The following is a 26,856-nucleotide window of genomic DNA, read 5'->3' as shown; positions in this document are numbered from 1 at the left end:
TATGGAGTGCAAGAACAGGAAAAACTAAAGGTAATAAAAGAGTGGTTACCTTGAAGGAGGGAGTTGGAAAAGTGACTGGAACAGGGCACAAAAGAACTGGAAAGGGCCATTTGGAAATACTTTACTTTGGTTTGTGTGGTTGTTACAAGGGTGTATACAGTTGTCAAAACTCATCGAACTGAAAGTTTAATGGCTGTACCTTTCACTGCATGTTAATTACACCTCAATAAAATAATTTAAATGTTTAAAATAAAACAAAATTTTAAATACACATAAGGAACCTTATACTTTATTTCAAAGTTTGTGAAACACAGATTTAGATTACTGCAGAAAGTCAGAAGACAATCACTAGAATGGACCCTAATGGTATTTTTAAAATTATACCAGCTGACCATTTCTAAAAAAAAAATAGAAGTTCCATATGACCCAGCAATTCCACTTCTGGGTATATACCAAAAACAATTTTAAGATCTTGAAGAGAGGTTTGTACACCCATGTTCACTGCAGCATTACAATAACCAAAATTTGGGTGGAAGCAACCCAAGTGCCCACCAACAGATAAATGGATGGACAAAATGTGGTCTATACATACAATGGAATATTGTACACCTGCTACAACATAGATGAACCCTGAAGATAGGCACTATGCTAAGTGAAATAAGTCACAAAAGGACAAATACTTTTAAGTTTCCACTCATATCAAGTACTTAGATTCACAGAGACAGAAAGTAGAATGATAGTTGCCAGGAGCTGGAGCGGTGGGGTAGGGAGAATGGGGAGTTATTATATAATGGGAACGGTTTTTTGGGTTTTGTTTTGTTTTTTTTTTTTTTTTGCTTTTGAGAGAGCTAGAGAGCAAGCACATGCAAATAGGGGACAGGCAGAGAGAGGAAGAGAAAGAATCCCAAGCAGGATCCAAGCTCTCAGTGTAGAGCCCAACGTGGGGCTCAATCTCATGAACCATGAGATCATGACCTGAGCCAAAATCATGAGTTGGACACTTATTGGGGCACCTGGGTGGCTCAGTGGGTTGAGCGTCCAACTTTGGCTCAGGTCATGATTTCACGGTTTGTGAGCTCGAACCCCACGTCGGGCTCTGGTGCTGACAGCTCAGAGCCTGGAGCCTGCTTCAGATTCTGTGTCCCCCTCTCTCTCCACCCCACCCTGCTTGTGCTCGGTCTCTGTCTTTCAAAAATGAATAAACATAAAAAAAAATTAAAAAAAAAAGAGTTGGACACTTATCTGACTGAGCCACCCAGGTGCCCCTGAGAACAGAGTTTTAATTTTGTAAGGTGAAAAACATTCTCTGGATGGACACTGGTGGTTGCACAACAATGTGAATGTATTTAATGCACTAAACTGTACACTGAAAATGGCTAAACTGGTAAATTTTGTTATGTATAATTTACCACATTTAAAAATTATTTTTAAAGTTGTTCTGATGTAAATAAGTCAAGCTTAGTTTCTTCTATATGGCTCTATTATTTCTGGGATTGTAAAAAGCTTGGCAAAATTCCCTAGTGTTTAAGGAAAACAAATTTCTTCATTTCCCTGCTGTAGCAAACCTTTTAGTAAACTATTAACGGTTTTCCTTACAGTAAACACAATTTAATACTTTTCATCTTGTTTTCCCCCTCTTCTGGAAATACATAGGATATTTGAGGAGATATTTGATGGGGGGGGGGCTGTCTTCTTACTCACACAACACTTTTGACATCAGATGTGTGGTTTTTTCCCCCACACAGACCAATTCTCCAATATGAACTTGGTGTCCTGCAGTTCAATTCTGACACTAACCAGAGTAAGCACAGACCCCCAAGGTCTCAGTCCCACAAGACTGCCCTCTGCTTCAGACCCCAATCGCCAGTAGTTGGTACCCAGGTTACCCAGAACTGTCTGACTTGGATAGAATTCACGGGCTCCCACAATCCTCTCCTCAGGTTCAATAATTTGCTACAACAGCTCACAGAACCCAAGAAAACAGTTTACTTACTATTGCTGATTTATTATGAAGAATATGTTAAAGCATACAGCCAGAGAGATACATCGGGGATGCTCTGGTAGGGTGCCTAAGTGAAGGAGCTTCTGCCCCATGGAGTTCAGGTGCACCACCCTCTGGCACATAGATGTGTTCACCAACCTGGAAGCTCCCTGAACCCCACACATTGGGGGTTTTATGGAGGCTCCATCATGTAGCATGACTGATCATTAACTCAATCTCCAGCCCTTATTTAGAGAATGGGAGAGGTGGCTGAAAGCCCCAAGCTTCTATACATGGCTTGGTCTTTCTAGTGACCAGCCCCTTTCTAAGAGCCCACCAAGAATCATCTCATTAGAACAAAAAGAGTTTCCTATCTCCCAGGAGATTCCAAGGGACTTAGGAGTTCTGTGTCAGAAATAAGGGTCAAAGACCAAATATTAGCAGGAGCCAGAAGCAAAAAACATCTATATATAATTTATTGTTTCACAGGAGGGAATTCCCCCATGTGTAAGTATATGTTTTAAATCTTTGGAATTATTCAACTTATTCTGACCTTGCAGACTGCTTTTTGGGGTCTAGTTCCTTCCCTGGAAGCTTGCAGTCTTCTCAAAGTTTTGTTTCTTCCCTTTTCTCCTACCCTTCCCCATTGCACTTTGTGCACCTCTCTTAAGCTTCCAGGGATCTCCCCTGAGCTCTGGCTCCTTCAAGGGCTTCCTGGCTCCTCTAACCTCAAAATCTGCTTCTTCTGCTCATCACTTTTATGCCTTTGCTGAGCATGGGATCTGTTCCCAGGACTTCTTAGCTTCTGTACATTGTCAACTCCAGCTGTTCCCTTTGGACTCTCAGACCTCTCCCCTGAGATCTGTCTCTTACTCCCAAGCTTCTGATCTGGACTCCCAAACTTTTTTTTTTCCTCAGAATTTGTCACTTCCCTCAGCAGTCTGATTTCTGATGCCCAAGATCTCTTGGGCTTCCAAGCACCTCCTTTGTGCTTGAACTCCTCCCCTACTCTTGCAGACTGTCTCCTTGAGCTCTGTTCCCTTTCTCAAGGTATCCTCAAACTCTCTTGAGGTCCCAGGCACCTCCTTTAGCCCAATACACTAAAATGGGTGTAGCCAGAATCACGCTTGAGCCTCACAATGAGCCTCATTTGCACATGATAAAACTGAGGCTTACAATAAACAATTGAAAATAAAAAAAGCTGAGGCTTAGGTGAAATCACTGGCTCAAGATTATATGTCAAATTGAAAGGCAGGGATTCAAATCCTGTTTGAATCTTATAACCCACATTCTTATTCACACACTTAACTCCCATTAAAATAGCTACCTATGATAGAGAGAGAGAGAGAGGGAAAGGGAGGGAGAGAGAACTGTATTCCAGGAATTCTGTTAAGTGTTTCACTAAGGTAGTTGTTACTATCACCATTATACTTTGAGGAAACCAAAAGCTAAGATTAAAGAGCCAATAAATGGCAGAAAAAGAACTGGAATGAGAGTTTTTCTGAATTCAAAGTTGGCATTCTTAATCATTATTTCACTCTATTTCCCCATTATGTAGATGAGAACACTAAGGCTTAAAGATGTTCAGGAACTACAGATCAAAGTTTATGAAGGGGAAAAATTATGGGTGTTCTCTGCTTCCTCTCAGATTAATGCTAAATAAATAAAAGCCCAGCTGCACCAGACACTCTCCTCCTAGGAACTTTTGAGGGAGGAAATACTAACCAAAGAAAAAAAGAGTTCCAGGACAGACTTTTCTATCAAAAGTTGATCAAATGCTGGCCCCTACCCTCCAAAGGATGTACCCACTGACAAAAAACAATCAGTCCTGTGAGGACAAATCTGTTTTCTCTGTTTTATCTGTTTTCTCTATCTACTTTCTATGGGGATCCTAGGCTGGGGAAGAAAGAGAAATCAAAATGTTTGTTACAAATGAGAAATGTCATTTTATTCAGTACAAGGTAGCAGGTTTCTGGAGCCAAATGAATACAAATACTTGTTTAGGCCCACCTTGAAGTGGGTACAGGAGGCTTAAAATCTATGGCCAGGCTTATTTCCCAGCAAGGCCCCAAAGTCCTAATGTTAGGCCAAATCATAGAGTTGGAGTAGAGATGTTGGGCAGCCTCTCAATAAGGTAAGGACTGACTTGTGGTAGACTTTTCCAGGCAAGTTCTAGGAACCCATACTGGGCAATGCCCACAGGTTGGATAGTATGCACCTTGCTCTTCCCAGGCAGAGGTACAACATCATGGAACTTGAGAGGACCTGCAGGGGCACAAGAATGACCATAAAACAGGCCACAGAACAACCGTTCACCAAGTACCAGCTCCTTGGCTTTCAGGGCATTTTTATAGATGGTCTCTTGAGGTTGGAGTGCCTCTCTCTGCAGCAACTGTAGTAGGAGCCTCTGGATTTGGGGGGACTTAAATTGGTACAGATCCATGAGTTGGTAAAACTGTTCCATCCAAGCAGTGCGGTCTTTTGCATATCGTTGCTGCAATGTCCGCAAAACATAGTAGAGTGCCACAAATGTCTCCCATTGAGGCAGCTTTTCCTTTTTCTTAGAGACGGGCTGCGCCTTCTTCAACTTGGGCAATGTGAGGGGCCTGTCTTTTCCCTTAAAAGCTCTGAGATCCTTCTGAAACATCAATGCTAGAGTTTGTTTGTCCACAGAGTCATGGGCACCTGTGAAAATCTCACGCGCGATAGGATAAAAGTGTTGCATTTCCATCTCTTTGAGGGCATTGGATAACTGCTGTACCCGAGCACTCCTGTAAGGTTCTCCTAAAAGATGCCAGTTTATAGCCTTTGGGACTTGAATCCTCTTGGTGGTTGATGGGAATACTGGTGAAGGGACGGGCAGTGCTTCCTTCTCTGCCTTGTGAAATTTGGGGAGCTCTCCTTTCTCCCTCAAGACCTGGAAGTCTTTCTGGAATATCAAGTCCAGGGATTTTATATCCACAGAGGGATAGACAGTTGTAGGAACATCCTTTCTTACTGGATAAAGGTTCAACATCTGCTTAACAGCAGAAGATAACTGTTGTGCCTGCTTCTTCCTGTAGGACTCATCTAAGAGAGGCCAACTGAGACGGTGTGGGGTTTGAGGCCTTGTGGCAGCCAATGGTAACACTGCTTCAACAACAGGGAATGGTTCTAGCCGGCTCCATTTTTCTTTTCTTCTAACTGGAGGGATCCCTTTTAAGTGCACTGGACTCAAAACATCCTTATAGGGTTGTGATATGTCTGCATGACTTACTTCTAGGTTCTTCCTGAAGTGTTTAGCAATGGCTTTAAGATTGTATAGACGCATCCATTTCAAGTATCCCTTTGAAGTGAGGTTTCTGAGGAGCTGGTGCAGTCGATGGAAACTGTTCCTGGAAAGCTGCTCTCCTGCTTCCAGCCTTATTAAGGCATTGTTAATCCAGTCCTCATCTGAGAAGCTTGCTTCTGAGTAGCATGGCCTTTCAGCTGGTGCAGAAGTAAGGCATGGGGCTGAGGCTAGGGCTGGGCCTACGACCTGGCCCTCAGTTTTCCCCATTGGCAAATCCTGGGACTTCAAGAACCACTTCCACATGTCACCTTTGGGTCTATGTTCAGATTTCTGTGGTTTCCTGATCATATCAGATAAATGGGACTCTGGCCTATGGAGGCCTTCTGGGATCTGGGCCTGGAAGCCTGTTCCCCTCCCTTGTAAAAACATACCCCTAGCTTTCTCCAAGAGCACATCCTCTTGTCTTCTCCAAGAACTTGTCTCAGGGTGTGCTCCAAGAAGTTGACTTTCCTGACCTTTCAAATCTAAATGATCCCCTAACACTTTCCTGGGCATTCTCTGCTTTTCCAGAGCTACTGGGAGTGGCATTTTGAAGGGGCTTTTCAGAACTGTTGGCCACATGACTTTATCCCTAAGTGTGGGATCTCTCTTTCCATCAAGCAATCTTTCTTTCTTAAAAGTCATTTTCCTTCTAGTTGTACCTTTTCTTTTCTCAGCAAGAGACTCATCTTCTATTGTTAGCTTTGATAAGCTCACTTCCTCCTTGGAGAGCTCTGTTTTCAATACTCCCTCTTCTGGGAGTATCACCTCCATAAGTCTGCTCTCCCCATCCTTCTGTCTTTCCTCCTCCTTCTCCCTTTTCTCTATCTTCCCCATTTCCTCCTGGCTCAGGCTCTCCTCCTCCCCCTGGCTCAGGCTCTCCTCCTCCTCCTGGATCAGGCTCTCCTCCTCCCCCTGGCTCAGGCTCTCCTCCTCCTCCTGGATCAGGCTCTCCTCCTCCTCCTGGCTCAGGCTCTCTTCCTCCTCCTGGCTCAGGCTCTCCTCTTCCTCCTCCTGGCTCAGGCTCTCCTCTTCCTCCTGGCTCAGGCTCTCCTCTTCCTCCTCATTCAAGCTCTCCTCCTCCTCACTCAAGCTCTCCTTCTCCTCCTCCTCACTCAGGCTCTCCTCCTCCTCATCCAGGCTCTCCTCCTCATGTGGACCCTCTTTTTTCTTCTTACTCAGCCTCTCGTTCTCTTGAGTCAACCTCTTTCCCTTTCTCCTTCTTTGGGATGAACTTTGTTTTTTATGCTTCTTAGCCAAATTCTCCTTCAATTTCTCTTCACTCAGGCTTACCTTCTTTTTCTTCTTCTTAATCACATATTTCCCTTTCTCCTTCCTGGGCAGAATCCCTTCCTTTTCTTCCTCAGTAATGCTCTCCTCCTCTTTCCCCTTCTTAGTTGGACCTTCCTTTATTTCCTTCCCAATAAAACTCTCAGATAAGCCTTCAAACAGAGTATCTCTGATATTCTCTAATAACCACTTCAGCGGAGTCTTTTTTAGTTTATTCTTCTCAATTCTCCTCAGAAGTTTCTTTAGCTGCTTTTTTCCTAACATATTTTGTTCCTGGACTTCCTTTAATATACTCTCTACCTGGACTCTATCTAATAGTATCTTTCCCTGGACCTTCTGTAGTAACTTTCGGTTCTCCTTCAAGCTCTCTCCATCAGTCAGTGTTCTCTCTTTGGTGGCCAGCCTATCATCTTCTACTTTTCCCTCTTCCTGACCCAGCTCCTTCTCTTCTTTCATTATTTCCCCCTGTTCCTTAAAAAATTCCCACTTCTGGCCATCCATTTCACTCTTCCCTGTCATGAATGATCTCTCTTCCTCACATATTTCTGTTTCTTCTGGTAGCACTATACTCATTTTTCTAACTGTTTTAGCCAGGATCCTGGACAGGTTACTCTCTTTCTTCCTTATATCTTTTAACCTGGAACTAGCCTCTTTGTCTTCAGAACAAATCCCTTTCTCCATATCCAGTTTCCTCACTGCCTGTATTCTCTCCTCTTTGGTTCTTTTCCTTTTTTTCTTGGCAACACCCATCTCCTTGATCCTAATGTCATAGGCCAATTCCCTCTCTTCCTGGGACAATTCCTCTTCTTCCACAACTTCTTTCTCTTCCTTAGTTTTTTTCTTTCTCTTAGTTATGCCAATCCCCTTTCTGGCTACTGCTTTTTTTCTCTTAGCAATATGCCTCTTCTCCTTGGCCAATTCACTGTCTTTCTGGGTCAGTCTTTTCTTCAATGCTTTTTCCTCATTTTCCTGGGACTTTTTCTCCACTTCACCAGCATGTTCCTCTCTTTCTACAAAAATTTTCTCTTTTACCCAAGCCCGTTGTTTTTTTTTATCGCTCTCTTTCTCCTCTTTCTGACCCCATATTCTCTCTTCTTGGGCCTGTATCTGCTCTTGTAGGGCTAGTTGCTCTTCTTTGTGGGTCTGTTGTTCTTTTTTGTCAGTGGCTTTCCTGTCTTTCCCAACCCATTTCTCCTCTTTCTTAGCTTGTTTTTCCCCCACCATGGCCCGTTTCTCTTTTTGAGGGAACACTTTCTCAATTTCTTCTATCTTTTTCTCTTCTTCTGGGACCAGTTTCATCTTTTCTCTGGCCCATTGTTTTTTATCCTCAGCCTGTTTCTCCACTTTTTGAGCCATTTTTTCCTCTTTCTGATCCCGTCTCTTTTCTTCCCGGGCCTGTTTCTTTTCTTCTTGTGACCATTTCTTCATCCCCCCAGCTTTTTCCTCCTCTCCTGAGTCTGCTTTCTTTTTTTCCCAGGCCCATTGCCTCTTCTTCTCAGTCGTTTTCTCCTCTTTCTGGGCCCTTCTCTCCTTTTCCCCCTGCTTCTCCTCTTGCCCTAGGCCCAGTTTCTTTCTTTCCCAGGATAATTGTCTGTCCTTGGCTTTTTTCTCCTCTTTACTAGCCTGCCTCTCTTTCTGGTCTTCTTTCTCCTGTTTCCCAACTTGTTTTTCATTTTCTTGGATTTGTTTCTTTTTATAGGCCTCTTTTTTCTTTTTTAACCATTTATTCTTCTCTGTGGTCAATTTAATTTCTTGCTCTGCCAAGCTGCCCCTTTCTGATGCCTGTTTTTCTTCTTCCCCAGACAGTCCCTCCTCTTTGCTAGACAAATGTTCCTCTTCCTGGGCTAATTCCCCCCTTTTCTGGGCCACTTCTTCAACATGTTTCTCTATACCTTGAATGTGTTTCTTCTTTTTGTGGGACTTTTTCTTCCTACCTTTAACTTGTTTCTTTAAGTCCAGAATTAGTTCCTCTTCATCCCAGGCCAGTTCCTCTTCTTCCTCACTTGGCTCTTCCTCACTGAACTCCTTCTCTTCCTCACAGGGCTCCTCCTCTTCCTCACTCAGCTCCTCGTCTTCCTCACCCAGCTCTTCCTCTTCCTGGGACAATTTCCTCTCTCCCCAGACAGGCAACACCTCTTCCTGGGGCCACATGTCTTCTTCATGGGCCATCATAATCTTCTCCCAGTCCCACTTACTCCTTTTCAGGGCTGCCCTCCCCTCTTTCTGGGTCACTCTCTTTCTTTCCCCTAGTCGTTTTTTCCCTTTTCCAGTATCTTTCTTTTCTCCTAAAACTAACTTCTGCTCTTCCTTGGTTAATGTCTTTTGTGGATAAGCCAGTAGTTTTTCCTCCCAAGCTATTTTTTCTTTCTGATGAGTCAGTTTCTTCATATCCTGGATCAGTTTCTCCTTACCCTGAATTAATTTCTTCTCTGGCTTAATCAGTTTCCTTTCTTCCTCAGCTATTTTCCCATCTTGCCTGGCGAGTCCCCGTGCTTCTTTTTTTAATTTCCTTTTCTGTAAGGCTAGTTTATCTAAGAAAGCAACTTTCTTTTTCTTGACTTGAGAAAATGCCTTGTCCTTCTCTAATGCTTCTTTTCCCCTTTGTCTTCCCAACTCTGTCACTTCTTCCTCCACAATCTCTTTATCCACCTTTTCTGTTATAGTGGATGGTTCTTCTACCACTCTTTCCTCCAATTCTGAGGAGTCCTTTAAAAGGGGGCAGATCTCTTGGAATAGATCCCAACTGGGCTCTTGGGGAGCAAGAATCACCCGAGCCAAGTCCACCAATTCTTGACCCAGATCCCTTAACACTCCTGGATGGGAACTTGCTATCCTTGCGGTGGCAAGATAGCAAATGTCATTCCGCCAAGACCTGGTGTCTGATTCACCCGTGTGTCCAGGGGCACCAGCCAAACCTTGGCCACCCTTTCCAAGTTTCTTCCTTGTATCTTTTTCTTGCTCAGCAATCTGCATGACTTTTTCTTTGGGCTCTTCTGCAGTCATCTTTGAAATATCCTTCAAATTTTCTTTCTGTTTCAACTTTGCAGCTACTTTTTCATGGCTTTTTTCCACTGCCCTTTCCCAGAGTCTTTTCATGAGTTCTTGTCTTTCCAGCTTAGGGAATATCTCTCCATAATCTTTCATGTCATGTTGATCTATGGCCTTCATAATCTGTGTGGCTTCCACTGCCTCTGTGACTGCCATGTGGCCTCTTCCTTCTTCTGTGGCTTCCATAGCTTCTGTAGCTTCTGTCATGACCTCCTTTGATTCAGCAACCTCTTCAGATTTGGCTGGGCTGAAAGTACTTAGTGGCAGCTCTGGCTCTAAGGCAACATCCTCAGTGTCAATTAGCTCTGATTTCTTGGCCTCTCTCTGTTCACCTTCATCCTCTGAAGGCACCAACATAGAGCTAAATTTTACAAGCTCGGTCTCTCTCTTCTTTCTGGAAACTCTCAGGTCCTTTTTAACTGCAGAGATATTGAGGAAAATATTTAAGAAAAAACAGAGGCCCTGAGTGGTATCCTTTGTAATATACAGTTCAATGAACTTCCACAAGAAGTACAGAGGCAAAGAGGACTGAGGCTTTATGGCACAGAAATGCTTGTCATTTTATCCCAGCTTCCATATCCTGAAGAAATAAGACCTTGCTATTTGTTGTGGTATATGTGTTTCCTTCCCAGGAAGGTTACTTTCTATGGAAAAGAATCTCTACGTAATTATGTTCCCACTGATATAATTTCAGATATCTTTTTTTTATTTTTTATTTTTTTAAAAATTTTTTTTTTTTAACATTTATTTATTTTTTGAGACAGAGAGAGACAGAGCATGAACGGGGGAGGGTCAGAGAGAGGGAGACACAGAATCTGAAACAGGCTCCAGGCTTTGAGCTGTCAGCACAGAGCCTGACGCGGGGCTTGAACTCACGGACCGCGAGATCATGACCTGAGCCGAAGTCGGCCACTTAACCGACTGAGCCACCCAGGCGCCCCTCAGATATCTTTTTTTTAATGTTTATTTATTTTTGAAAGAGAGAGGAGGACAGAGGATCTGAAGTGGGCACCGTGCTGACAGCAGAGAGCCCTACGCAGGGCTCGAACGAGATCATGACCTGAGCTGAAGTCAGATGCTCAACCGACCGAACCACCCAGGTATCCCCATTTTAGATATCTTGGCCTTACTGACCCTGTCTTTTGGTGTCCTAAGGTGGGCCCCAAATATACCCCATTTATTACCCCATACATACTAAGACTTTCTCTCTTCTCTTGAACATATGTCATTCTTTTCTTTCGTTTGGTGATCTCTTCAGGTATGAATGTTCGTTTGACAAAGGTCTCAGGTTCACCATCCATTGATATGTCTAAAGAAAAAGGAGGTTGTTGGTCTCTGTGTGACAAGGTCAGGTTTTCATTCAGCTGCTGCTCCACCCGTGTAAGCAGGCACTGGATGTCGTTAGCTTGGATCCCCAGCAGCTGGTCCAGAGAGGTTTCTCCAATAAGTTCCCGCCTATAAAAGTCAAGAGGAAAAAAGGATGATACCAAGCCAGTGATAAAACTAGATTTGAAGAAGAAGGAGGAAGAGGAGGGAAGGAAGAAAGGAAGACAGGGAGAAGGAGGAGGAGGAGGAGAAGAAGAAATTACAATTGAAGAGGCAGAGATAAAGTGGCCATTTAGGACAGAGTAGTCTGAAGTAAAGGGTTGGTAAAGAAGAAAGAATCAAAGATAGCAAAGAATCAAGTCATCAGGGAGATAAAAGATATTTTTTTGGTTGGAAGGTTTGTAGACTTGAGTCTCGAGGAATCTTAAGGATCAGAAGAAGGGTAAGCACTGGGGAGAAAAGCAAAGAGAAACAAAGAACATAGTGGGAGGAAAAGAATAGAAAAGGTTATAGAAAAGGAGAATAAGCAACCATATTCTGGAGGTTAGGAGCTAGAAAAAACAGAAGGGGGAAAGCCACTACACAACTTACTGCATTTTTTGGAGGGTTTCTTGTTCCTTCAGCAGGCCTACCAGCATGCTCTTACTTTGGATGCCTGTGACTCTTATCATAAGGTACAAAGCCTTAGCCCGCACATTTTCATCACTGTCCATCAATCCCAGACTCAGTGGAACAGCAAAGAGATGGCTCATGATGCCAAGCATATCTAGCCCCTCCCAGGCTAGCTCACGGATGCATGGGTTGGGATGGAGTGTATCTTCCAGCAGGCGACAGGCAGTCTCAGAGCACAACCTTGGAGATACTTGGTAAGTGGCAAAAATTTGTGCCAGGGCACTAATATATGTCGTGTACTGGTCTATAGAACAGTAAACTGTGAGGCTGAGGATTGCCTCAATTAAATTATTTAGAAGTCCTTCATCAAGCTTTCTTCCTGCCCAATTTCGGTTTATAAAGCTTGTTAGAACATCATAGAATGTTCGTTTCCACCACTTGGATTTATCCCTCTCTCTCCTCATTGAGATGTTCTCTTCTGATAGAGGCATAGGTGACAGTGTCTGGCGTCTGATGGGTTCAGTCATGTCCCAGTCTGTATCTCGGTAGGATGGGTACAGGTCATGGCGTAAGAAGACTGGGGTACCGTCAGGCCAAAGGCAGGCACGGATAACTGAGTTGGGGATGTAGCCATCAGGAGCAAAGGGCCATTGCCGCCCTTTACCAAAGAAGCCATGCAGTTTATGATAGGGGTTCAACCCATTCCAGCCAGCCAGCCGTAGTTGAGCAGGAACCACATGTGGGGGACGATTATGCTTGGGGTCAGGAATAGAAAAAGCAATATCCTTATCCTCCAAAAAATGTAATTTGGGTTCCACGTGAATCAGAGAAGGCATACGTCTCTCTTCCTCTACAACATGGGGCACAGTATTGTCAAAGGCAATGACCCGTTTGTTAACAAGGGCCTCTAGCCCCTGTAATTCCTGCAGCCCTTGTCCAAGGTAGACAAATTTGGGTACAAGTACTATTTCAAAAGAAAAGAAGAAGCTAGGCAGAAAGAGTTTAGGGTCTTCTTGTATTTCATCTGCATTATTTAGGATAGCTAGGTGAATCAGCCGAGCAGGAGGGAGCAATTTTAAGCATGATACCAGGTAAAGACTCTGGTTGAAAGTCAAAAGCAGGTCACCCCGATTATTGGCAAAGCAGAGTGGACCAAAATGCAGTGCTGAATCCAACTCAGTTATGAGTCTACCATGGAAGTCCCAGATCCGGACTGAGCCATCAATGCCCCCTGTGACAAAAAGTTTCAGGGAGGAGCAGACATCAAATGAAGTGATGGCACACCGGTGCAGGCATTTTGTCTCTTCAAACATAGAGCTTTGTTTTGATTCTGCAGATTGCAGAAAATCTTGATAGTGCCAGAGACGCCAGCAGTGGTTGTCAGTGATGGCACCCACAGAACCCGGCAGCAGTATCACGTGTTGTAGGGGGCAACTACAGAGAATTTTGCTTATGGACTGCAGGATTACCTTGTTCTTCCACAGCAAAGCTTCTGTCAGGTATACAGTATTATCCATGCCATAGGAACAGAGCAAGGAGTTTTCCTGGGGACCTTCCAGGGTAGACAGGGCCAAAACTGCCCCAGAATGAACAGTCTTTTCTATTCGGGCATAGCTATAGTGGGAGAGGATTCTCACAATGCCACTGTCATGCCCACAGAACATCAGTCCTACTAGGCCCATACCCAAATGGGACTGTGCGTAGGCCAGGCAACTTACTCTGTCCCTAGAGTTTACTGAAGTGCATACCATATACTTGGCTGTGCAAGGCGAGCGCGTTGCATCAAACACCAGCACCTCTGAGCTGCCTGTTGCCACAAAGAGCTCCTCATTGTCTGGGTCATAGGCCCAAGCCACAGCCTTATCCATGACAAGCAGAGGCCAGGTGAGAACCAGGAGATCTCCTGTCACTGGAGACAGGAAGCGCAACAAACCATCCTTAGTGGCACACAGGATCCGAGTCCAATTGCGGCCACAGCAGACCCGGTGCACCTGCTCAGGAGCAGAACCACAGACATTGAAGAGGCTATAAAAATAAGGCAGGTGGTGCAGTGAGAAAGCGTGCGTAGTCTGGCAGAAAAAAGTGGTGTTATCAATAAACTGCAGTTGCCGCAGCCCCTCACCAATCTCCAGCTGCCGCAGCAAGTTCCCAACGGCAAGGTTCCATTCCCTTACTGTGCCTTCTCGGCCTGCTGTCAGTAAGGTGTGGATCTCTGGCCGGCTGTGAACACATATAACTGATGAGGAATGGGCCTGGAAGCTGTGGAGGAAGTTACCCTGGTCTAGACTCCAAGCATGGATCTCTCCATCCTTGTTTCCAGCATAGAAATATCCCTGAGAGACACAAGTGAAGGAGCAGGTGATGGAAGAGCCACTGCCTATGGGAGTGAACTTTCTTACCTCTTTCAGCTGGCCCGGACCCTGGTGGGTGAAGACCCTTACCTTATTCTCACAAAGGGCCAGGAGAGACCCCTCGGGGCCATTCAGGGAAAAGCCCTGTACAAGCTCATGACCAGACATGGGCACTGTTTGTGCCATCTGGAGGTCCCTGCCATTTGGTAAGATAAGCCAGGTAACCACAGCCCCCAAGGTACCAGACAGCAACACCTCTGTTTCTGGGTCATAGCAGAGGCAGCTGATGAAGAAACGACAGGGCACTGTGCCCAGGGATATGAATGCTCGATGGTGATCTCCAAAGAGCCACAGGTGCATGTCACCACAGTAAGCAACTAACATGTGGTAGGAACCTGTGTGGACCATTGCTTCAATGGGTGGTACTTGATCCATCACACAAAACATCATCTTCTCCATTGTTCCTTCTGCTTCTGTATCTTTCTTTTGTATCCAAAGTACTGCCTAGAAGAGGATGAGAGATGAAAGTTGGACCATGGAGGCAGATGATCTCCCAAGAGTAAGGGGTATGAAGGGTTGAATGTTTAGATCGCTGTTCCCTCTTGTAAGACTAAGGAAAGACCAAAGAACTTAACTTTGGGAGTTTCCTAATACTAGGATTTGGGTATGGGATAGAAACATGATTCTTAAGGCTCTTTCCTTGGCCTTCAGTCTGCTTTCTAAGGAATATGAATTCTCTGGACCTGAAACTAGAGGTGAAAAAGATCACTGCATCCAGGTCAGATTGAGAAACAGAGATAGATGTTAAAATGAGCTAACTCAGAATCCCCCTCATCATTCTGAGATGAGGACAGTTGAGGTATGATGAATATAAAGTGGATTAAGAAGGAGGAAAAAAAAGGGAGGTAGCTTTACCTGTATTTGGTTTGAATCTGGTTCCACCCAGTTTAAGGAGACAAAATAGTTGATGTTGATGGAGTAGAAGCAGATGAAAGGCTTGCTCTGGGGATGGTGAGGCTCCTGGTACAGAGTCTCAGGCCAGTCACTCAGTACAATCACCTCATTCTTTGGTTTCTCAGCAGACTGAGAGAGAAGAGTGGCCTGTTAAAAGGCCTAAGTCGCCACTCACTCATTCATTTAATAAGTATTTATTGAGGATTAGCAGACATTTGTTGTTTTTTCATTAACCAACATTTATTTACCCTACCACTGGAAAGCACTATTTGGGGGAGTCATCCCTCCCTCACCCTCACCCACATCTTAATTCAAAGTACCTCCCAGCCTTTCTCAACCAAGTTTCCGTAAGAAGTAAGCCCTAATGTCCTAAAGTATCCATTCTACATGAGGCATTAATTTCTCCCCTATGTGTCTAGAATGTTACTAGTTATGTATCATCCTTAAGAGAAATGAGAAAATAGCCCCTCAAATCTGTTTTCCATGGTTCAGGTGAGGAACACTTGAGAAAGGGTGGTATGTTCTAGGACACACACTGGGGATATGATGCTGAGCAAGAGAGACATGGCCTTAGCTTTCAAAAGATAAGAGTCCAGGGGCGCCTGGGTGGCGCAGCCGGTTAAGCGTCCGACTTCAGCCAGGTCACGATCTCGTGGTCCGTGAGTTCGAGCCCCGTGTTGGGCTCTGGGCTGATGGCTCGGAGCCTGGAGCCTGTTTCCGATTCTGTGTTTCCCTCTCTCTCTGCCCCTCCCCTGTTCATGCTCTGTCTCTCTCTGTCCCAAAAATAAATAAAAAACGTTGAAAAAAAAAAATTAAAAAAAAAAAAAAGATAAGAGTCCAGTGGGGGAAACAGGCATTACATAAACAATTAACAAATGTCTGTACAAAACAAATAAGTACTTCCAAAGAAAGGAATACAATCCTATATGAGTAAGACAAAACAATCCAACCTTGGCAAATACTCTACCTCAGTTGGAACAACTCTTCAAAGTCCCTGCCTACACCCAAAGGACCACTCCTGTCAGCGTCACACTCATGATACACTGCCTATGGGAAACTCGTACTTCACAGACTTAGAATGCCCATGACGTGGGCATCAGAGCTAGACACTTTGGCATGTCCCTCTTTCACTATTCCGATATGCATCCAAGGAAAACGTGTGCTATTCACAACATGGAGTGCTTCAGCTCTAACATTCTGTATTCTGACCCCGTAGGGTGTGTGTGTGTGTGTGTGTGTGTGTGTGTGTGTGTGTGGTGTATTAAGGAAGATATAGGTCTTTCAACATGTTACACAGTAGGACATGTCCAACATACACTATCTTCCAGTAACAGAGTTTATATCTAGGACATAAGGACTTGAACTCCTTGTAGGGATCAGCCAAAACCGAGGCTCATAAGTCTACTTCTGAGGTCCCTTTCTCAGTACTCCATGAATCTAACTCCCCAAGCTTCTCTGCATCCACAAAGGACCTGAGACTATACTGAGGCAACTTAGAATCTCTTTATATTTGTCATATTCAGATCTTTGTGTGTTCTGGGAGAATACAGAACACAATGCTGGAGACAGCTTCCACTGCCATTGCTGGTTCAGTGACAGCAGCAGAGTTGAGAGAAAGGATGCTGGTATCTGAGCTCTCAATCTCCCATCCCTCTTCATTGAATCAGAAGGCTAATTTACAAACCCCTTACTCCATTAATTACCATTCCTCTCCTCCTTTTATGTACAAATGATTCACTTACTGACTCAACAGTATAAAGGGCTTTCTCAGGAAGACTCTAAAAGACTATCTTAAACCCAAGTAATGTATCTGTGCCTAGAAGTACTGTTGCCTACTGTGTATCAATCCTCCTCCTTCTATCCCAGTAAAACTCAGCTCTTGTTCAGGGTGATCATGGCCCCAGAAATTCTGGCAATACAGAGTGGCAACTGTAGCACTCTAAGGCTGGCACAGCTCTGTACTTTCTGACCTTCTCTCTTCTACCTACTTGCAATTTAAAGCTGATACCTGGAAGTACAGGAACTGTCCTGCAACCTTAAGATGATAAGCTAAAATATTAAGGATAGCGAAAAGAAAGAAAAAGAACATGGGTCCTTGACATGTAAAGACAAAGGTATCTCCTGCTTGTTTAATCCACGTGAACTCACTTTTTGGTTTTGTTTTGTTTTGTTTTGTTTCCAGCATAATGTGTTTTAATTGTTATCATCTTAGTTTAGAGGGAGGAATTGTTTAGGGGTATGGAAGAGCTCCTCCCAAGGAGGAGCTCACATGCTGCCCAGGAACAGGCTGCCCTGGCAGGGATAATTAGTCCAAGCCCACCAGGTGCTGATCTCCCATACACGTCACCTTTAGATCCTTCAGCATATTATTTATGAAGAGTTTCAAGTCCTTCCACTCAGGAATAAGTCTGGGTGACGGTGCCATCTTTGTGACGTTCCAGCACTTTACAGACATCATGGCTCACAGAACCTGTGGGATGTAAACATGACTTAATCACATCTGATGTGAGACTGGAAACTGAGGGAACTGAGAGAGGGAAGAGCAACAGGGAAAGTGAGAGAAGGGGAGAAGCAAAAGCATTAGGAATAGAAGAACCTCTCTTATTTCAGAAAGATTGGAGTGACAATGAACTACTGACACTTGCAGCAATGTGGATGAATCTCAAAAACATTGGTGAGGGGAAGCCAGACACAAAAGAACAGGTACTACATGATTCCATTTAGATGAAATTCTAGCAAAGAGTAATCTGACCTATAGGGACAGAGCAGATCAGTGGTTACCTGGGTCTGAGAGACTGGGAGATTCCTGAGAAAGGGTAATAGGGGACTTTTTGTAGAAGTGAATGGAATCTTCTATATTTTGGTGGTTATATGAGTACACAAATTTGTCACAAGTCATCGAAACATACACTCAAAATGGGCCCACTTTATTAGATGTAAATTATACCTAATAAAATTGATTTTTAAAAGAGGATAGGAGTGGAGTGGGAGTTTTAGGAAGTCTAGAAATGGAAAAAATGTGGCAAAAGAAAGCTGTCAGGTGAGCTTAGGTGAATCAGTTGCAGCACAGCTGAAAGAATACACGAGCCTGGCTTTGCAACCCTTCCTTTTAAAAAAAAAATTTTTTTTAATGTTTATTTATTTTTGAGAGAGAGACAGAGCGTGAGAGGGGAAGGGGCAGAGAGAGAGGGAGACACAGAATCCGAAGCAGGCTCCAGGCTCTGAGCAGGCAGCACAGAGCCTGATGCAGGGCTTGAACCCACAAACCATGAGATCATGAGCTGAAGTCAGATGCTTAACCACTTAACCGACTAAGCCACCCAGGCGCCCCCGCCCTTTCTTTTTTTATTAAGATTTTATTTTTTAAAGTACTCTCTGCACCCAGCATGGGGCTCGAATTCACAACCTTGAGATGAAGAGTTGCATGCTCCATGGACGTGAGCCAGCCAGGAGCCCCACCTTCCTTAATTCTCTTCATTGTGATGCTCATTGTTGTATATACAGTTTTTAGACTTAATTATATCTATCCTACTTTACTACTGAAGCCTTTATGTATATAAGTCACTCACATGTTCAACAAATGTTTATTTGATGTTCATTATATGCCAGGCCTCTCAACCTAGAGCTGGAGATAAAGCGAGGAACAAGAATGATTATCTGCCCGCCTGGAGTTTACTATCTAATATGGAAGGCAGATACTCAACAAGTTAAAATAGATGTCAGGTTCCGGCCAGATGCCAGACTAAAATAACCTGAAAGTCTCCCACTTATGAACTTCTAGAAATTGTGGATAACAAGAGGCTGAATTCCAGGAGCCAGCAATGAAGAGGGGAGAAAAAAGCAAGTAAGTGCAAAGCTGCCTCTGTGATAGTTCTGAGGAGGTATAGTTATCAGAACCCCAAAATGATTGTAATGGCTAGAAGCTAGGGTAGTGTTGCTCTGACAAAGAGAGGACATAGCACTTGGGCTCATAGGAGATAGGGAGCCAGAACTGAGATCCCTTCATTACCTTGGAAACAGACACTTCCATGGACAGAGCTGGCTTATGACCCACTCTCTGAAAGCTTACAAACCTTTAAACTTTTTTCCAAGCATGAGTCAGGAACCTACATACCTCCAAATGCCAGGGGATACCCATCGAGTTCTCCGAAGTGATTCTCTGACATATACCTCACTTGGACTGACAAGGAAGAGGAGCAAGGGGGGGAAGAAGAAATACCACAAAGCACACCAACCATTCTCTCTAAAGAAATCATGTAAAATCTAGACCTGAAAGGGCAATAAGCTAAGGGTCACAAAAATCTCCTTTACAATCTTAGCATGTCCTGTATCACTTATCTGACATCTATTGTTCTCTAATGAAATTCCCAGAACACTGAGAGTCACATTTAATAACCTGTTATATGTGTATATTAAAAATGCTAAGGAAGAGGGGTGCCTGGCTGGCTCAATCAGTACAGCATGTGACTCTTGATTTCAGGGTTGTGAGTTCAAGCCCCATGTTAGGTGTAGAGCTTATTTTTTAAAAATGCTAAGGGGGCACCTGGCTGGCTCGGTTAAGTGTCTGACTTCGGCTCAGGTTATGATCCCATGTTTTGTGAGTTCGAGCCCCACACTGGGCTGTCTGCTGTTAGTGCAGAGTCTGCTTCCGATCCTCTGTCCCCCTCTCTCTCTGCCCCTCCCTGCTTGCACACACACACTCTCTCTCTCTCTCTCAAAAATAAATAAACATTTTTTTTAAAAATGGTAAGGAAGAGAGCTTTCCTCTACTTGCTAGAAGGGATGCTGCTGGATTCATGAATTGCTTAATAAAGTCAATTAGATCTTAAAATTTAAAAAAATACTAAGAAAACTACCAAAAAGAAAGAAACAAATAGAATGTAAGATTTAACCACTTGAGGAAGGGGATATGAAATAAAAGAAATACATATCAATCCAATGAAAGAAATATACGATGAAACATCACAAGGAAAAAAAGAGGTATGACAAATAGAAACAGAGTAATAGAAACAAGTCAAAATATGTCATTATAGAATAAATACAGACTAAGCTCATTTGAAGACAAATTTTCAGGTTAGATTTTTTTTTTTTTTAATAAATAAAGTATAGTTGCATGCTTTTAATAAGGGATGAATCTAAAATGTAAAAACATAGAGGGGTGCCTAGGTGGCTCAGTGGGTTAAGTGTCCAACTTCAGCTCAGGTCATGATCTCACAATTCATGGGTTCGAGCCCTGCATCGGGTTCTGTGCTGACAGCTCAGAGCCCAGAGCCTGCTTTGAATTCTGTTGTCACCTTCTCTCCCTGCCCCTCCCCCACTTGCGCTCTCTCTCTGTCTCTCAAAAATGAATAAACGCTAAAAAAAAAAAATAAATAAAATAAAATGTAAAAACATAGAAACATTAAAGTATCATTATTGCCACGGCCTTCTGTTCTGAAAGCATCTAAAATCAATAAAGAGAATCAAAGATCTTTGCAAACTCAACTTCAGCAAAACCAAGAGATAAGTATAATTTGTAAATAATAAATTACTCATAAAGGCTGAGAAAAACAGCTGAAATCAGTGGCAATTATGACAAAAGAATTGGAAATAAGAAATTATGGAGACAAATTTGAGATGGAGGGAATGGTAATTATGGTAATTTGTTATAGCAGCAATAGAGAATTCAGGCACTAACATTTTTTTGGGAAAATTTATGCACCAAATACTTTCTGTGTATTGTCTCATTTAATACCAACAACCTTCTGAAGTAGGAGCTAGCTATATTCCCACTCTGCAAAAGAAGTTAATTAGTCTACCTATAGCCAGACAGCTAGTAAGAGACAAAGCCAGGATTCCAACCCAGAATGCGTGACTACAGAAGGCACCCCTTGAACTACTGAGCTACACAACCTTCCTAGAGTCAATGGAGCTCACAGAACTTATATTAAGGGTGTCCAAGGTGAAACAGTATCTCATCAGCTGAGCTCAAATGTGAGCCTCGTTTGTCTAGTTTCATAACTGTTCGCAAACAATCAACAAATACTTGTTGAGATTCTACTTTGTAACATTTTGCTTTATAGTATTTTGCTACCAACTGGGGATCCTAAGTTCAAAAGTAGACACGGTCTTCAAGGAACTTCAGATTGTTAAAACTGGATAATTGCTGTAATGGAGCACCTGAAGGTGGATGAGGCACCACAGAAGGAAATGCTGGCACCTAGCACAGAAATAGCATGAGGAGGTTGCCAGGCAGATAAGGCTTACTCAGACATTCCAGGAGGAGAGGATGGCACAAACACTTAAATGTATGATTTGTGCCGGAAACTACATAAGAGTTAAATATTCTTACAGCACAATGTTCAAGAAGGCGATAGAAGAAAAATGGCTAGACAGTTAGGAATTACTATTAAATGTCATACTAAGGAGTTCAATTTTCATATTGAAACACTGAAAAACAGGGGCGCCTGGGTGGCTCAGTCAGTTAAATGACCAACTTCAGCTCAGGAAGGTCATGATCTCACAGTTTGTGAGTTCGAGCTCCACATCGGGCCCTCTGCTGTCAGCACAGATCCCGCTTTGGATCTTCTGTCCCCCCCCGTCCCCCCCCGCTGCCCCTCCCCTGCTCATGCTCGCTCTCTCTCAAAAATAAACATTTTTTAAAAAATAAAAAAAAAGAAACACTGAAAAACAGTGTTAGCAGGGGAGGGATGTCAGATTAACCTTTCAGAATATGTACTTGTCCAGCCTGGAGCTGGATTGGGAATCAGTCAAGACAACCTGCCAGGAGGCTACTGTGATAGTAGAGATGAAATATAATTAAATATTCTGATGGAAAGCAGTGGGAAAGGAAAAGCAAATGACAATAACAATATAATATATTTAGGATAAAAATATTTGGGGGGTAGGATTTATGGATATTGCAGATTATTTGGGTATGGAGAATCAGGAAAAGAGAAATCTAGAATGGTTCCTGGGTTTCTGGGTTAGGCTTTGAATAAAATTTGATATATTCAAATGGGCTAAAGAAGAGTAGGATTGGGTTGTTCCATTGGAGGAGGTTCCATTGGAGGAACAATGATCAGTTTGATTTTGGATTTGTTGAGGTGGTTATAGAATATCTGAATGAAGACAACTAAAATGAATGGGTCTGGAGATTGGGTAAAAGGTCTGGGTTGGAAACAAATCTATGAAATGACCAGTCTGTAGGGATTGCTGAAGCTGGGGATCTGGAGCAGCTTGCCCACAGGGGGCTATGCTGCATGAGAAGGAGACTTGATAAGCAGACAATTAAGGGGGCACACACTGAGAAGGAACAACTATAAAGAGGTAAGACGTTCTTCCAGAAACCTGAGGAAGAGAGTTTCATGAAGGTAGGTCACCTGTAACAGAGAGGCCAAGTGAGACGAAGAGTGGATTTGGCGAACGGTACCGGTGTCCATTAAGGGAACAATATCAGCAGAGCAGTTATTCCTGAAGTCAGCCTGGAAGGAGCTGAGGAATCAGTGAAAAGTAAGAACCTTAGAAAAGCTTCAGGATGAAGGGAAGAGAGGGGTAAGAGGAGAAAGCTAGAGAGAAGGAGAGGGATAGAAGAGTTATGTGGGAAAGATTTTTTTTTTAACTCCAGATTTTTCATTAAGTTCAAAAGACATCAAATTATTCTGTCAAATTGCTATAAAAGTTCCTAACTGCTTATTCTGAATTTCTGCACTTATCTTGCTGAGGACCAGGGCAAACAGCTCCCAAGCTGGCCCTAGAGTGCTCGGGAGGACCACGGTGGCAACTCCTATCTCTAGCTGAACGTTTCCAAGCATTTTTCTTCCATCTAGCAACAGTCAACTACCTCACTTTAATTTCTACCACAAGAAAGGTTAAACCCTCCAGAATCCTAGATACAATTCTCAAGGACATTCATGGGAAAACCAAAAGATTGGCCCCTGGAGGGAAGGGTTTTTTTTTTTTTTTTTTTTTTTTTTTTTTTTTAATGAGATCATTGAATGTGTTTAAATGTCAGGAGGAAGAAACCATGAAGGAGAGTGAAAATACAGAAAAGAGAGAGCAGGCTGCTACACCAAGCTAATGTGATGAGAGATGAGGGTTAGATTGCACAAGCTCAAAGACTCCCTAAAACTTCCTCTGCTAATTTAGGACTAGGAGCTCTGGGAAAATGGAAAATGCCTGACACTTCTGCCCAAAACCTGAGCTAACACTCCTTTCCACCAGGTTTGCAGTGAGAGGCATTTCACTTTAACCAGTCTTGGCCTCAGAAAGGAATGCTCTTCTCTTTTTCCCTACTAAAGCCTTTATTTTTTAAATTTTTAATTGAATTTTTTTAATGTTTATTCATTTTTGAGAGAGAGAGAGAGAGAGAGAGAGAGAGAGAGAGAGAGATAGAACACGAGCAGGGGAAGGGCAGAGAGAAAGGGAGACACAGAATCCAAAGCAGGCTCCAGGCTCCAGCCTAATAGCACAGAGCCTGACACAGGGCTCGAACTTAAGAACCCTGAGATCATTACCTGAGCCGAAGTCAGTCGCTTAACCAACTGAGGCACCCAGGCGCCCCTCTACTAAAGCCTTTTATTTTTTTTAATGTTTATTTTTGAGAGACAGAGAGACAGAGCACAAGCGGGGCAGGAGCAGAGAGAGAGGGAGACACAGAATCTGAAGCAGGCTCCAGGCTCTGAGCTGTCAGCACAGAGCCCAACTTGAGGCGTGAACTCACGAACTGAAGATCAAGACCTGAGCCAAAGTCAGATGCTTAACTGACTGCGCCACCCAGGTGCCCCAGGCCTTTAAAAAAATTTTTTTTAATGTTTATTTTTGAGAGAGACACAGAGCGTGAGTGGGGAGAGGGGAGAGAGAGATGGAAACACAGAATCCGAAGCAGGCTCCAGGCTCTGAGCTGTCAGCACAGAGCCCCAGGCAGGGCTCGAATCCACGAACCTTGAGACCAAGACCTGAGCCGAAGTCAGATGCTCAAATGACTGAGCCACCCAGGCACCCCAGGCCATGCCTTTAAAAAATAAAGTGAAATAATGAAATTCAAAAGGTTTTATAATGAAGAAGTGCAACAGAACTTCAGGGTGCTATTACTATGAGAAGTGAAGGAGCCATGCTGAGACTGAGGTATAGGACAGACAAAAAAGCAAAACTTCGCAAATAGACTTACGTTTACAATCCTAGATTCTGCCACTTCGATGTTTCCTCTTGCCCTTTAGACTTCTCAGACTGAACAAAGTCTTATCTCACCTACAGCCACATGTCTTAATGAGCTCAGTGGGACCACTGCCACTCAATATACATTCTCCAAGTTGGGAAAAACCTATGACTCACGTCGTACAAAATCACAGGCTTCCTGATTCCCTCTTCATTCCCTCCTAGTTCACACACCTTTATCTTCCACAGAAGATAACATGCCCCTATTCTAGAAGAGACAGACTCTCATCACAGTTTTCCAGGGAAAGAGTGTCACTAGCTCCAACATCATAACGGTTCAGACTCCCTCAATAACCCCTCCCACCCCCACCCCCCCACACACGTCTAGTGATACAGCACTAACATTACTAAGAACCTGAAAATCCCCATATGAATGTGCTAAGTGCCAGGACGTAGGAGGAATCTGGCCCTTTGTTATAGTGGAGTGGGGTCACTACAGTGCACTTGGGACGGAGAGGGCTTAAAAACTGACCTTGTATGACGGAGTGGCATTCGGTCATATTACATCAGATTACAAGACACACTACTGTGTTGGGGTGGGGGAGGGTACAGCGGGAGGAGCTTGGCCTGTTTACACCTGCCAGGAACTGCTTGAAGGGACTGTTGCTGCATCATCTCCCATAATGCCTTAAACCAGGGCTGTCAAATAAAATGGTTAAATTTGAATTTGATTCCCAGTTAAACTTGAATTTCAGGTAAACAATATTTGGGACATACTTATGCTTTAAAAAAGTATCAGTGTTTTAACTGAAATTCAGAGTGGATGTTCTGCATTTTTATGCGCTGAATGTAGCAGCCCTCCTTAAAAGCACTATTATACACATATGCAGCCACACAGCTAGATCGTGGTAGGGCCACACACTCCAGGCATGCCCTTGGCTGCTATGCCAGTCACCGGACATGCGGGCATGCGCCCGTGAGGCTCTGGCCTTTATGACAGAGGCCTTGCATCAGCGGCCTGCGTGTGCAGCTGGCTCTGTGTGCTGATAAAGGGTGTCCCTGTGCCCTGTACGAGGGGAGCGCCGGGGCCGCATCATGCCCAGAGAAGCCGCAAAGCAAAACCTGTTAATAAAAAGCAACAGTGATAGGAAACAGAGCAGTCAGTACCTAAATATTTCTCTGGCTTCTTTCTGCACCACCTCTCACAGAGGCAAGTAGGTGGCAGGACGGCCACTGAAAGGCAAACCTGAAAGAGATCACCTGGGCCGCCCCGCCTCCCTCCTTCTCCTTTGCCTTCGGTTTAGACGCCTTGACGAAACCGATGTCCGAGCGGGTTGGTGTAGAGCGTGCACGCTGCCTGAGCGGCAGCAATCGCTCCCTTCCGCGCTTTCCTCCGTGAAATCCTCCGCGCGGGCCGCACCGCCGCCTTGCTTGGGCTGGTGAAAGCCACTACCAAATTTTGGCGGGAAAGCACGCGAGACCCATCCGCTACGCGTGCGTGCGGGCGGGCACACGGGTGGAGCTAGGGCGCGCGCGGGATTCAGATGCGCGTGCGCGCGCTGGCGCGAGAGGGCGCCATCCCAGATGGCTCTGCACGCGACCCCACTTCCTACCTCGGGAGCGCGCGCAGCTCGCTCCGCCTCCTCCGTGGAGTTCCGCCGCGGCCTTCCTTGGTCGCGCACGCGCTCGGTTCCTTTTTTCGAAGGACTCGCGGCTCCTGTGCAGTTCCGAGCTGGACCCTGGAAGGGAGGGACTGAGAGAACAGCGTGAAAGGGTGGCCCGGCGGGAAAAGTGCGGCACCTGCTTTGAGGCGGGAGACTTCGTCCCTCCGGGCAGGGGGATGGAAAGGCACTCAGCGGCCAGCGGCGTCCACCCCCGGTTTGGGCCGCGGAGGCGGAACTACATTTTCCGACGTCCCTGGTGAGATGCTCCCTAAGCCGTACCTTTATCCATCTCTGCCAGGCACGCGAGGGCTACCGACTAGATTTTCCAGGGTGCTGTCGTGTCCTGCAAACTGCAGTTGCCAGCATGATCCCTCCAAGTTACGGGAGTTTCGCCTTTGCCTTCAACTGCCCCATTTCTAGAAAAACTGGAGTATATTATCGATATTTCCTGCTTCCAATTTCTTTTCTCTTGTTCTCTCTTGAACCCACTCTAATCAGACTTTTTTGCAGCTATCACTCAACTAAAACTGCTCTGGTCAAAGCATTACCAGTGATCTTCATTTTGCTAAATCTAATGGTCGGCTTTCAGTTCTTACTCGACTTATTAGCAGCACTTGACAGAGTCGAGTCACTACTTCCTTGATAGACTCTTTTAGTTTCTGTAACCTACATTCTTGTTTTTTTCTCCTACCCAGTAGTCAGTCCTGCCATCTCTGTTTCCTATCCTGACCTTTCCCTGACCTCTTCATGTTAGAGTTCTTCAGGCTACCGTCCTTGGTCCTCTTCCTTATTCACACTCACTTCCTTGGTCATTTTATCCAGCCTTGTGGCTTCAAGTATCATCTATATATCATCTATATACTGCCAAATTTACAGTTCCAGTCTGAACCTGTCTCCTGAACTCCAGACTCCTATATCCAGTTGCCTGGAAGACCACTTCACTGTCTGATAGGCATCGCAATCTCAATTTGTCCAAAATTGAACTAATGAATTTCTAATCTTCTTCCCAGTATCAGCTTCTAACTAACTTGATGGTGCTTCCAGCTTTCCACCTGGCCAAGCGAAAAACCTTGGAATCATCTTTGACCCTTTTCTTTCACATTTATATCTTATCAGCAAATCCTCCTGGCTTTACATCTAGACAGATCCAGATCTGCTCAATATTTCTCACTTCTTTGGCTTCTC

At 44.2% G+C, this 26,856-nt stretch overlaps 1 protein-coding gene across 1 annotated transcript; it reads right to left on the bottom strand.

Moving 5' to 3' along the window:
* Positions 1-3,931: 3,931 nt before the first annotated feature.
* LOC102968742 (WD repeat-containing protein 87-like) lies at positions 3,932-24,344 on the bottom strand. The gene is made up of 9 exons (XM_042970110.1): positions 24,021-24,344; positions 17,220-17,342; positions 14,834-15,001; positions 11,547-14,422; positions 10,825-11,084; positions 8,235-10,048; positions 7,661-8,150; positions 6,882-7,591; positions 3,932-6,146 (listed from the first exon to the last, which is right to left on the bottom strand). The coding sequence occupies exons 2-9, from the start codon at positions 17,328-17,330 to the stop codon at positions 4,074-4,076; spliced, it is 8,502 nt and encodes a 2,833-aa protein (XP_042826044.1). The 5' UTR covers positions 17,331-17,342; positions 24,021-24,344; the 3' UTR covers positions 3,932-4,073.
* Between the last annotated feature and the right edge of the window lie 2,512 nt (positions 24,345-26,856).

The sequence above is a fragment of the Panthera tigris genome, chromosome E2, assembly GCF_018350195.1.
Source record: "Panthera tigris isolate Pti1 chromosome E2, P.tigris_Pti1_mat1.1, whole genome shotgun sequence".
Classification (NCBI taxonomy): Eukaryota; Metazoa; Chordata; class Mammalia; order Carnivora; family Felidae; genus Panthera; species Panthera tigris.
The sequence above is the reverse complement of the archived record's forward strand: the minus strand, read 5'-3'. Positions and strand labels throughout refer to the sequence as shown.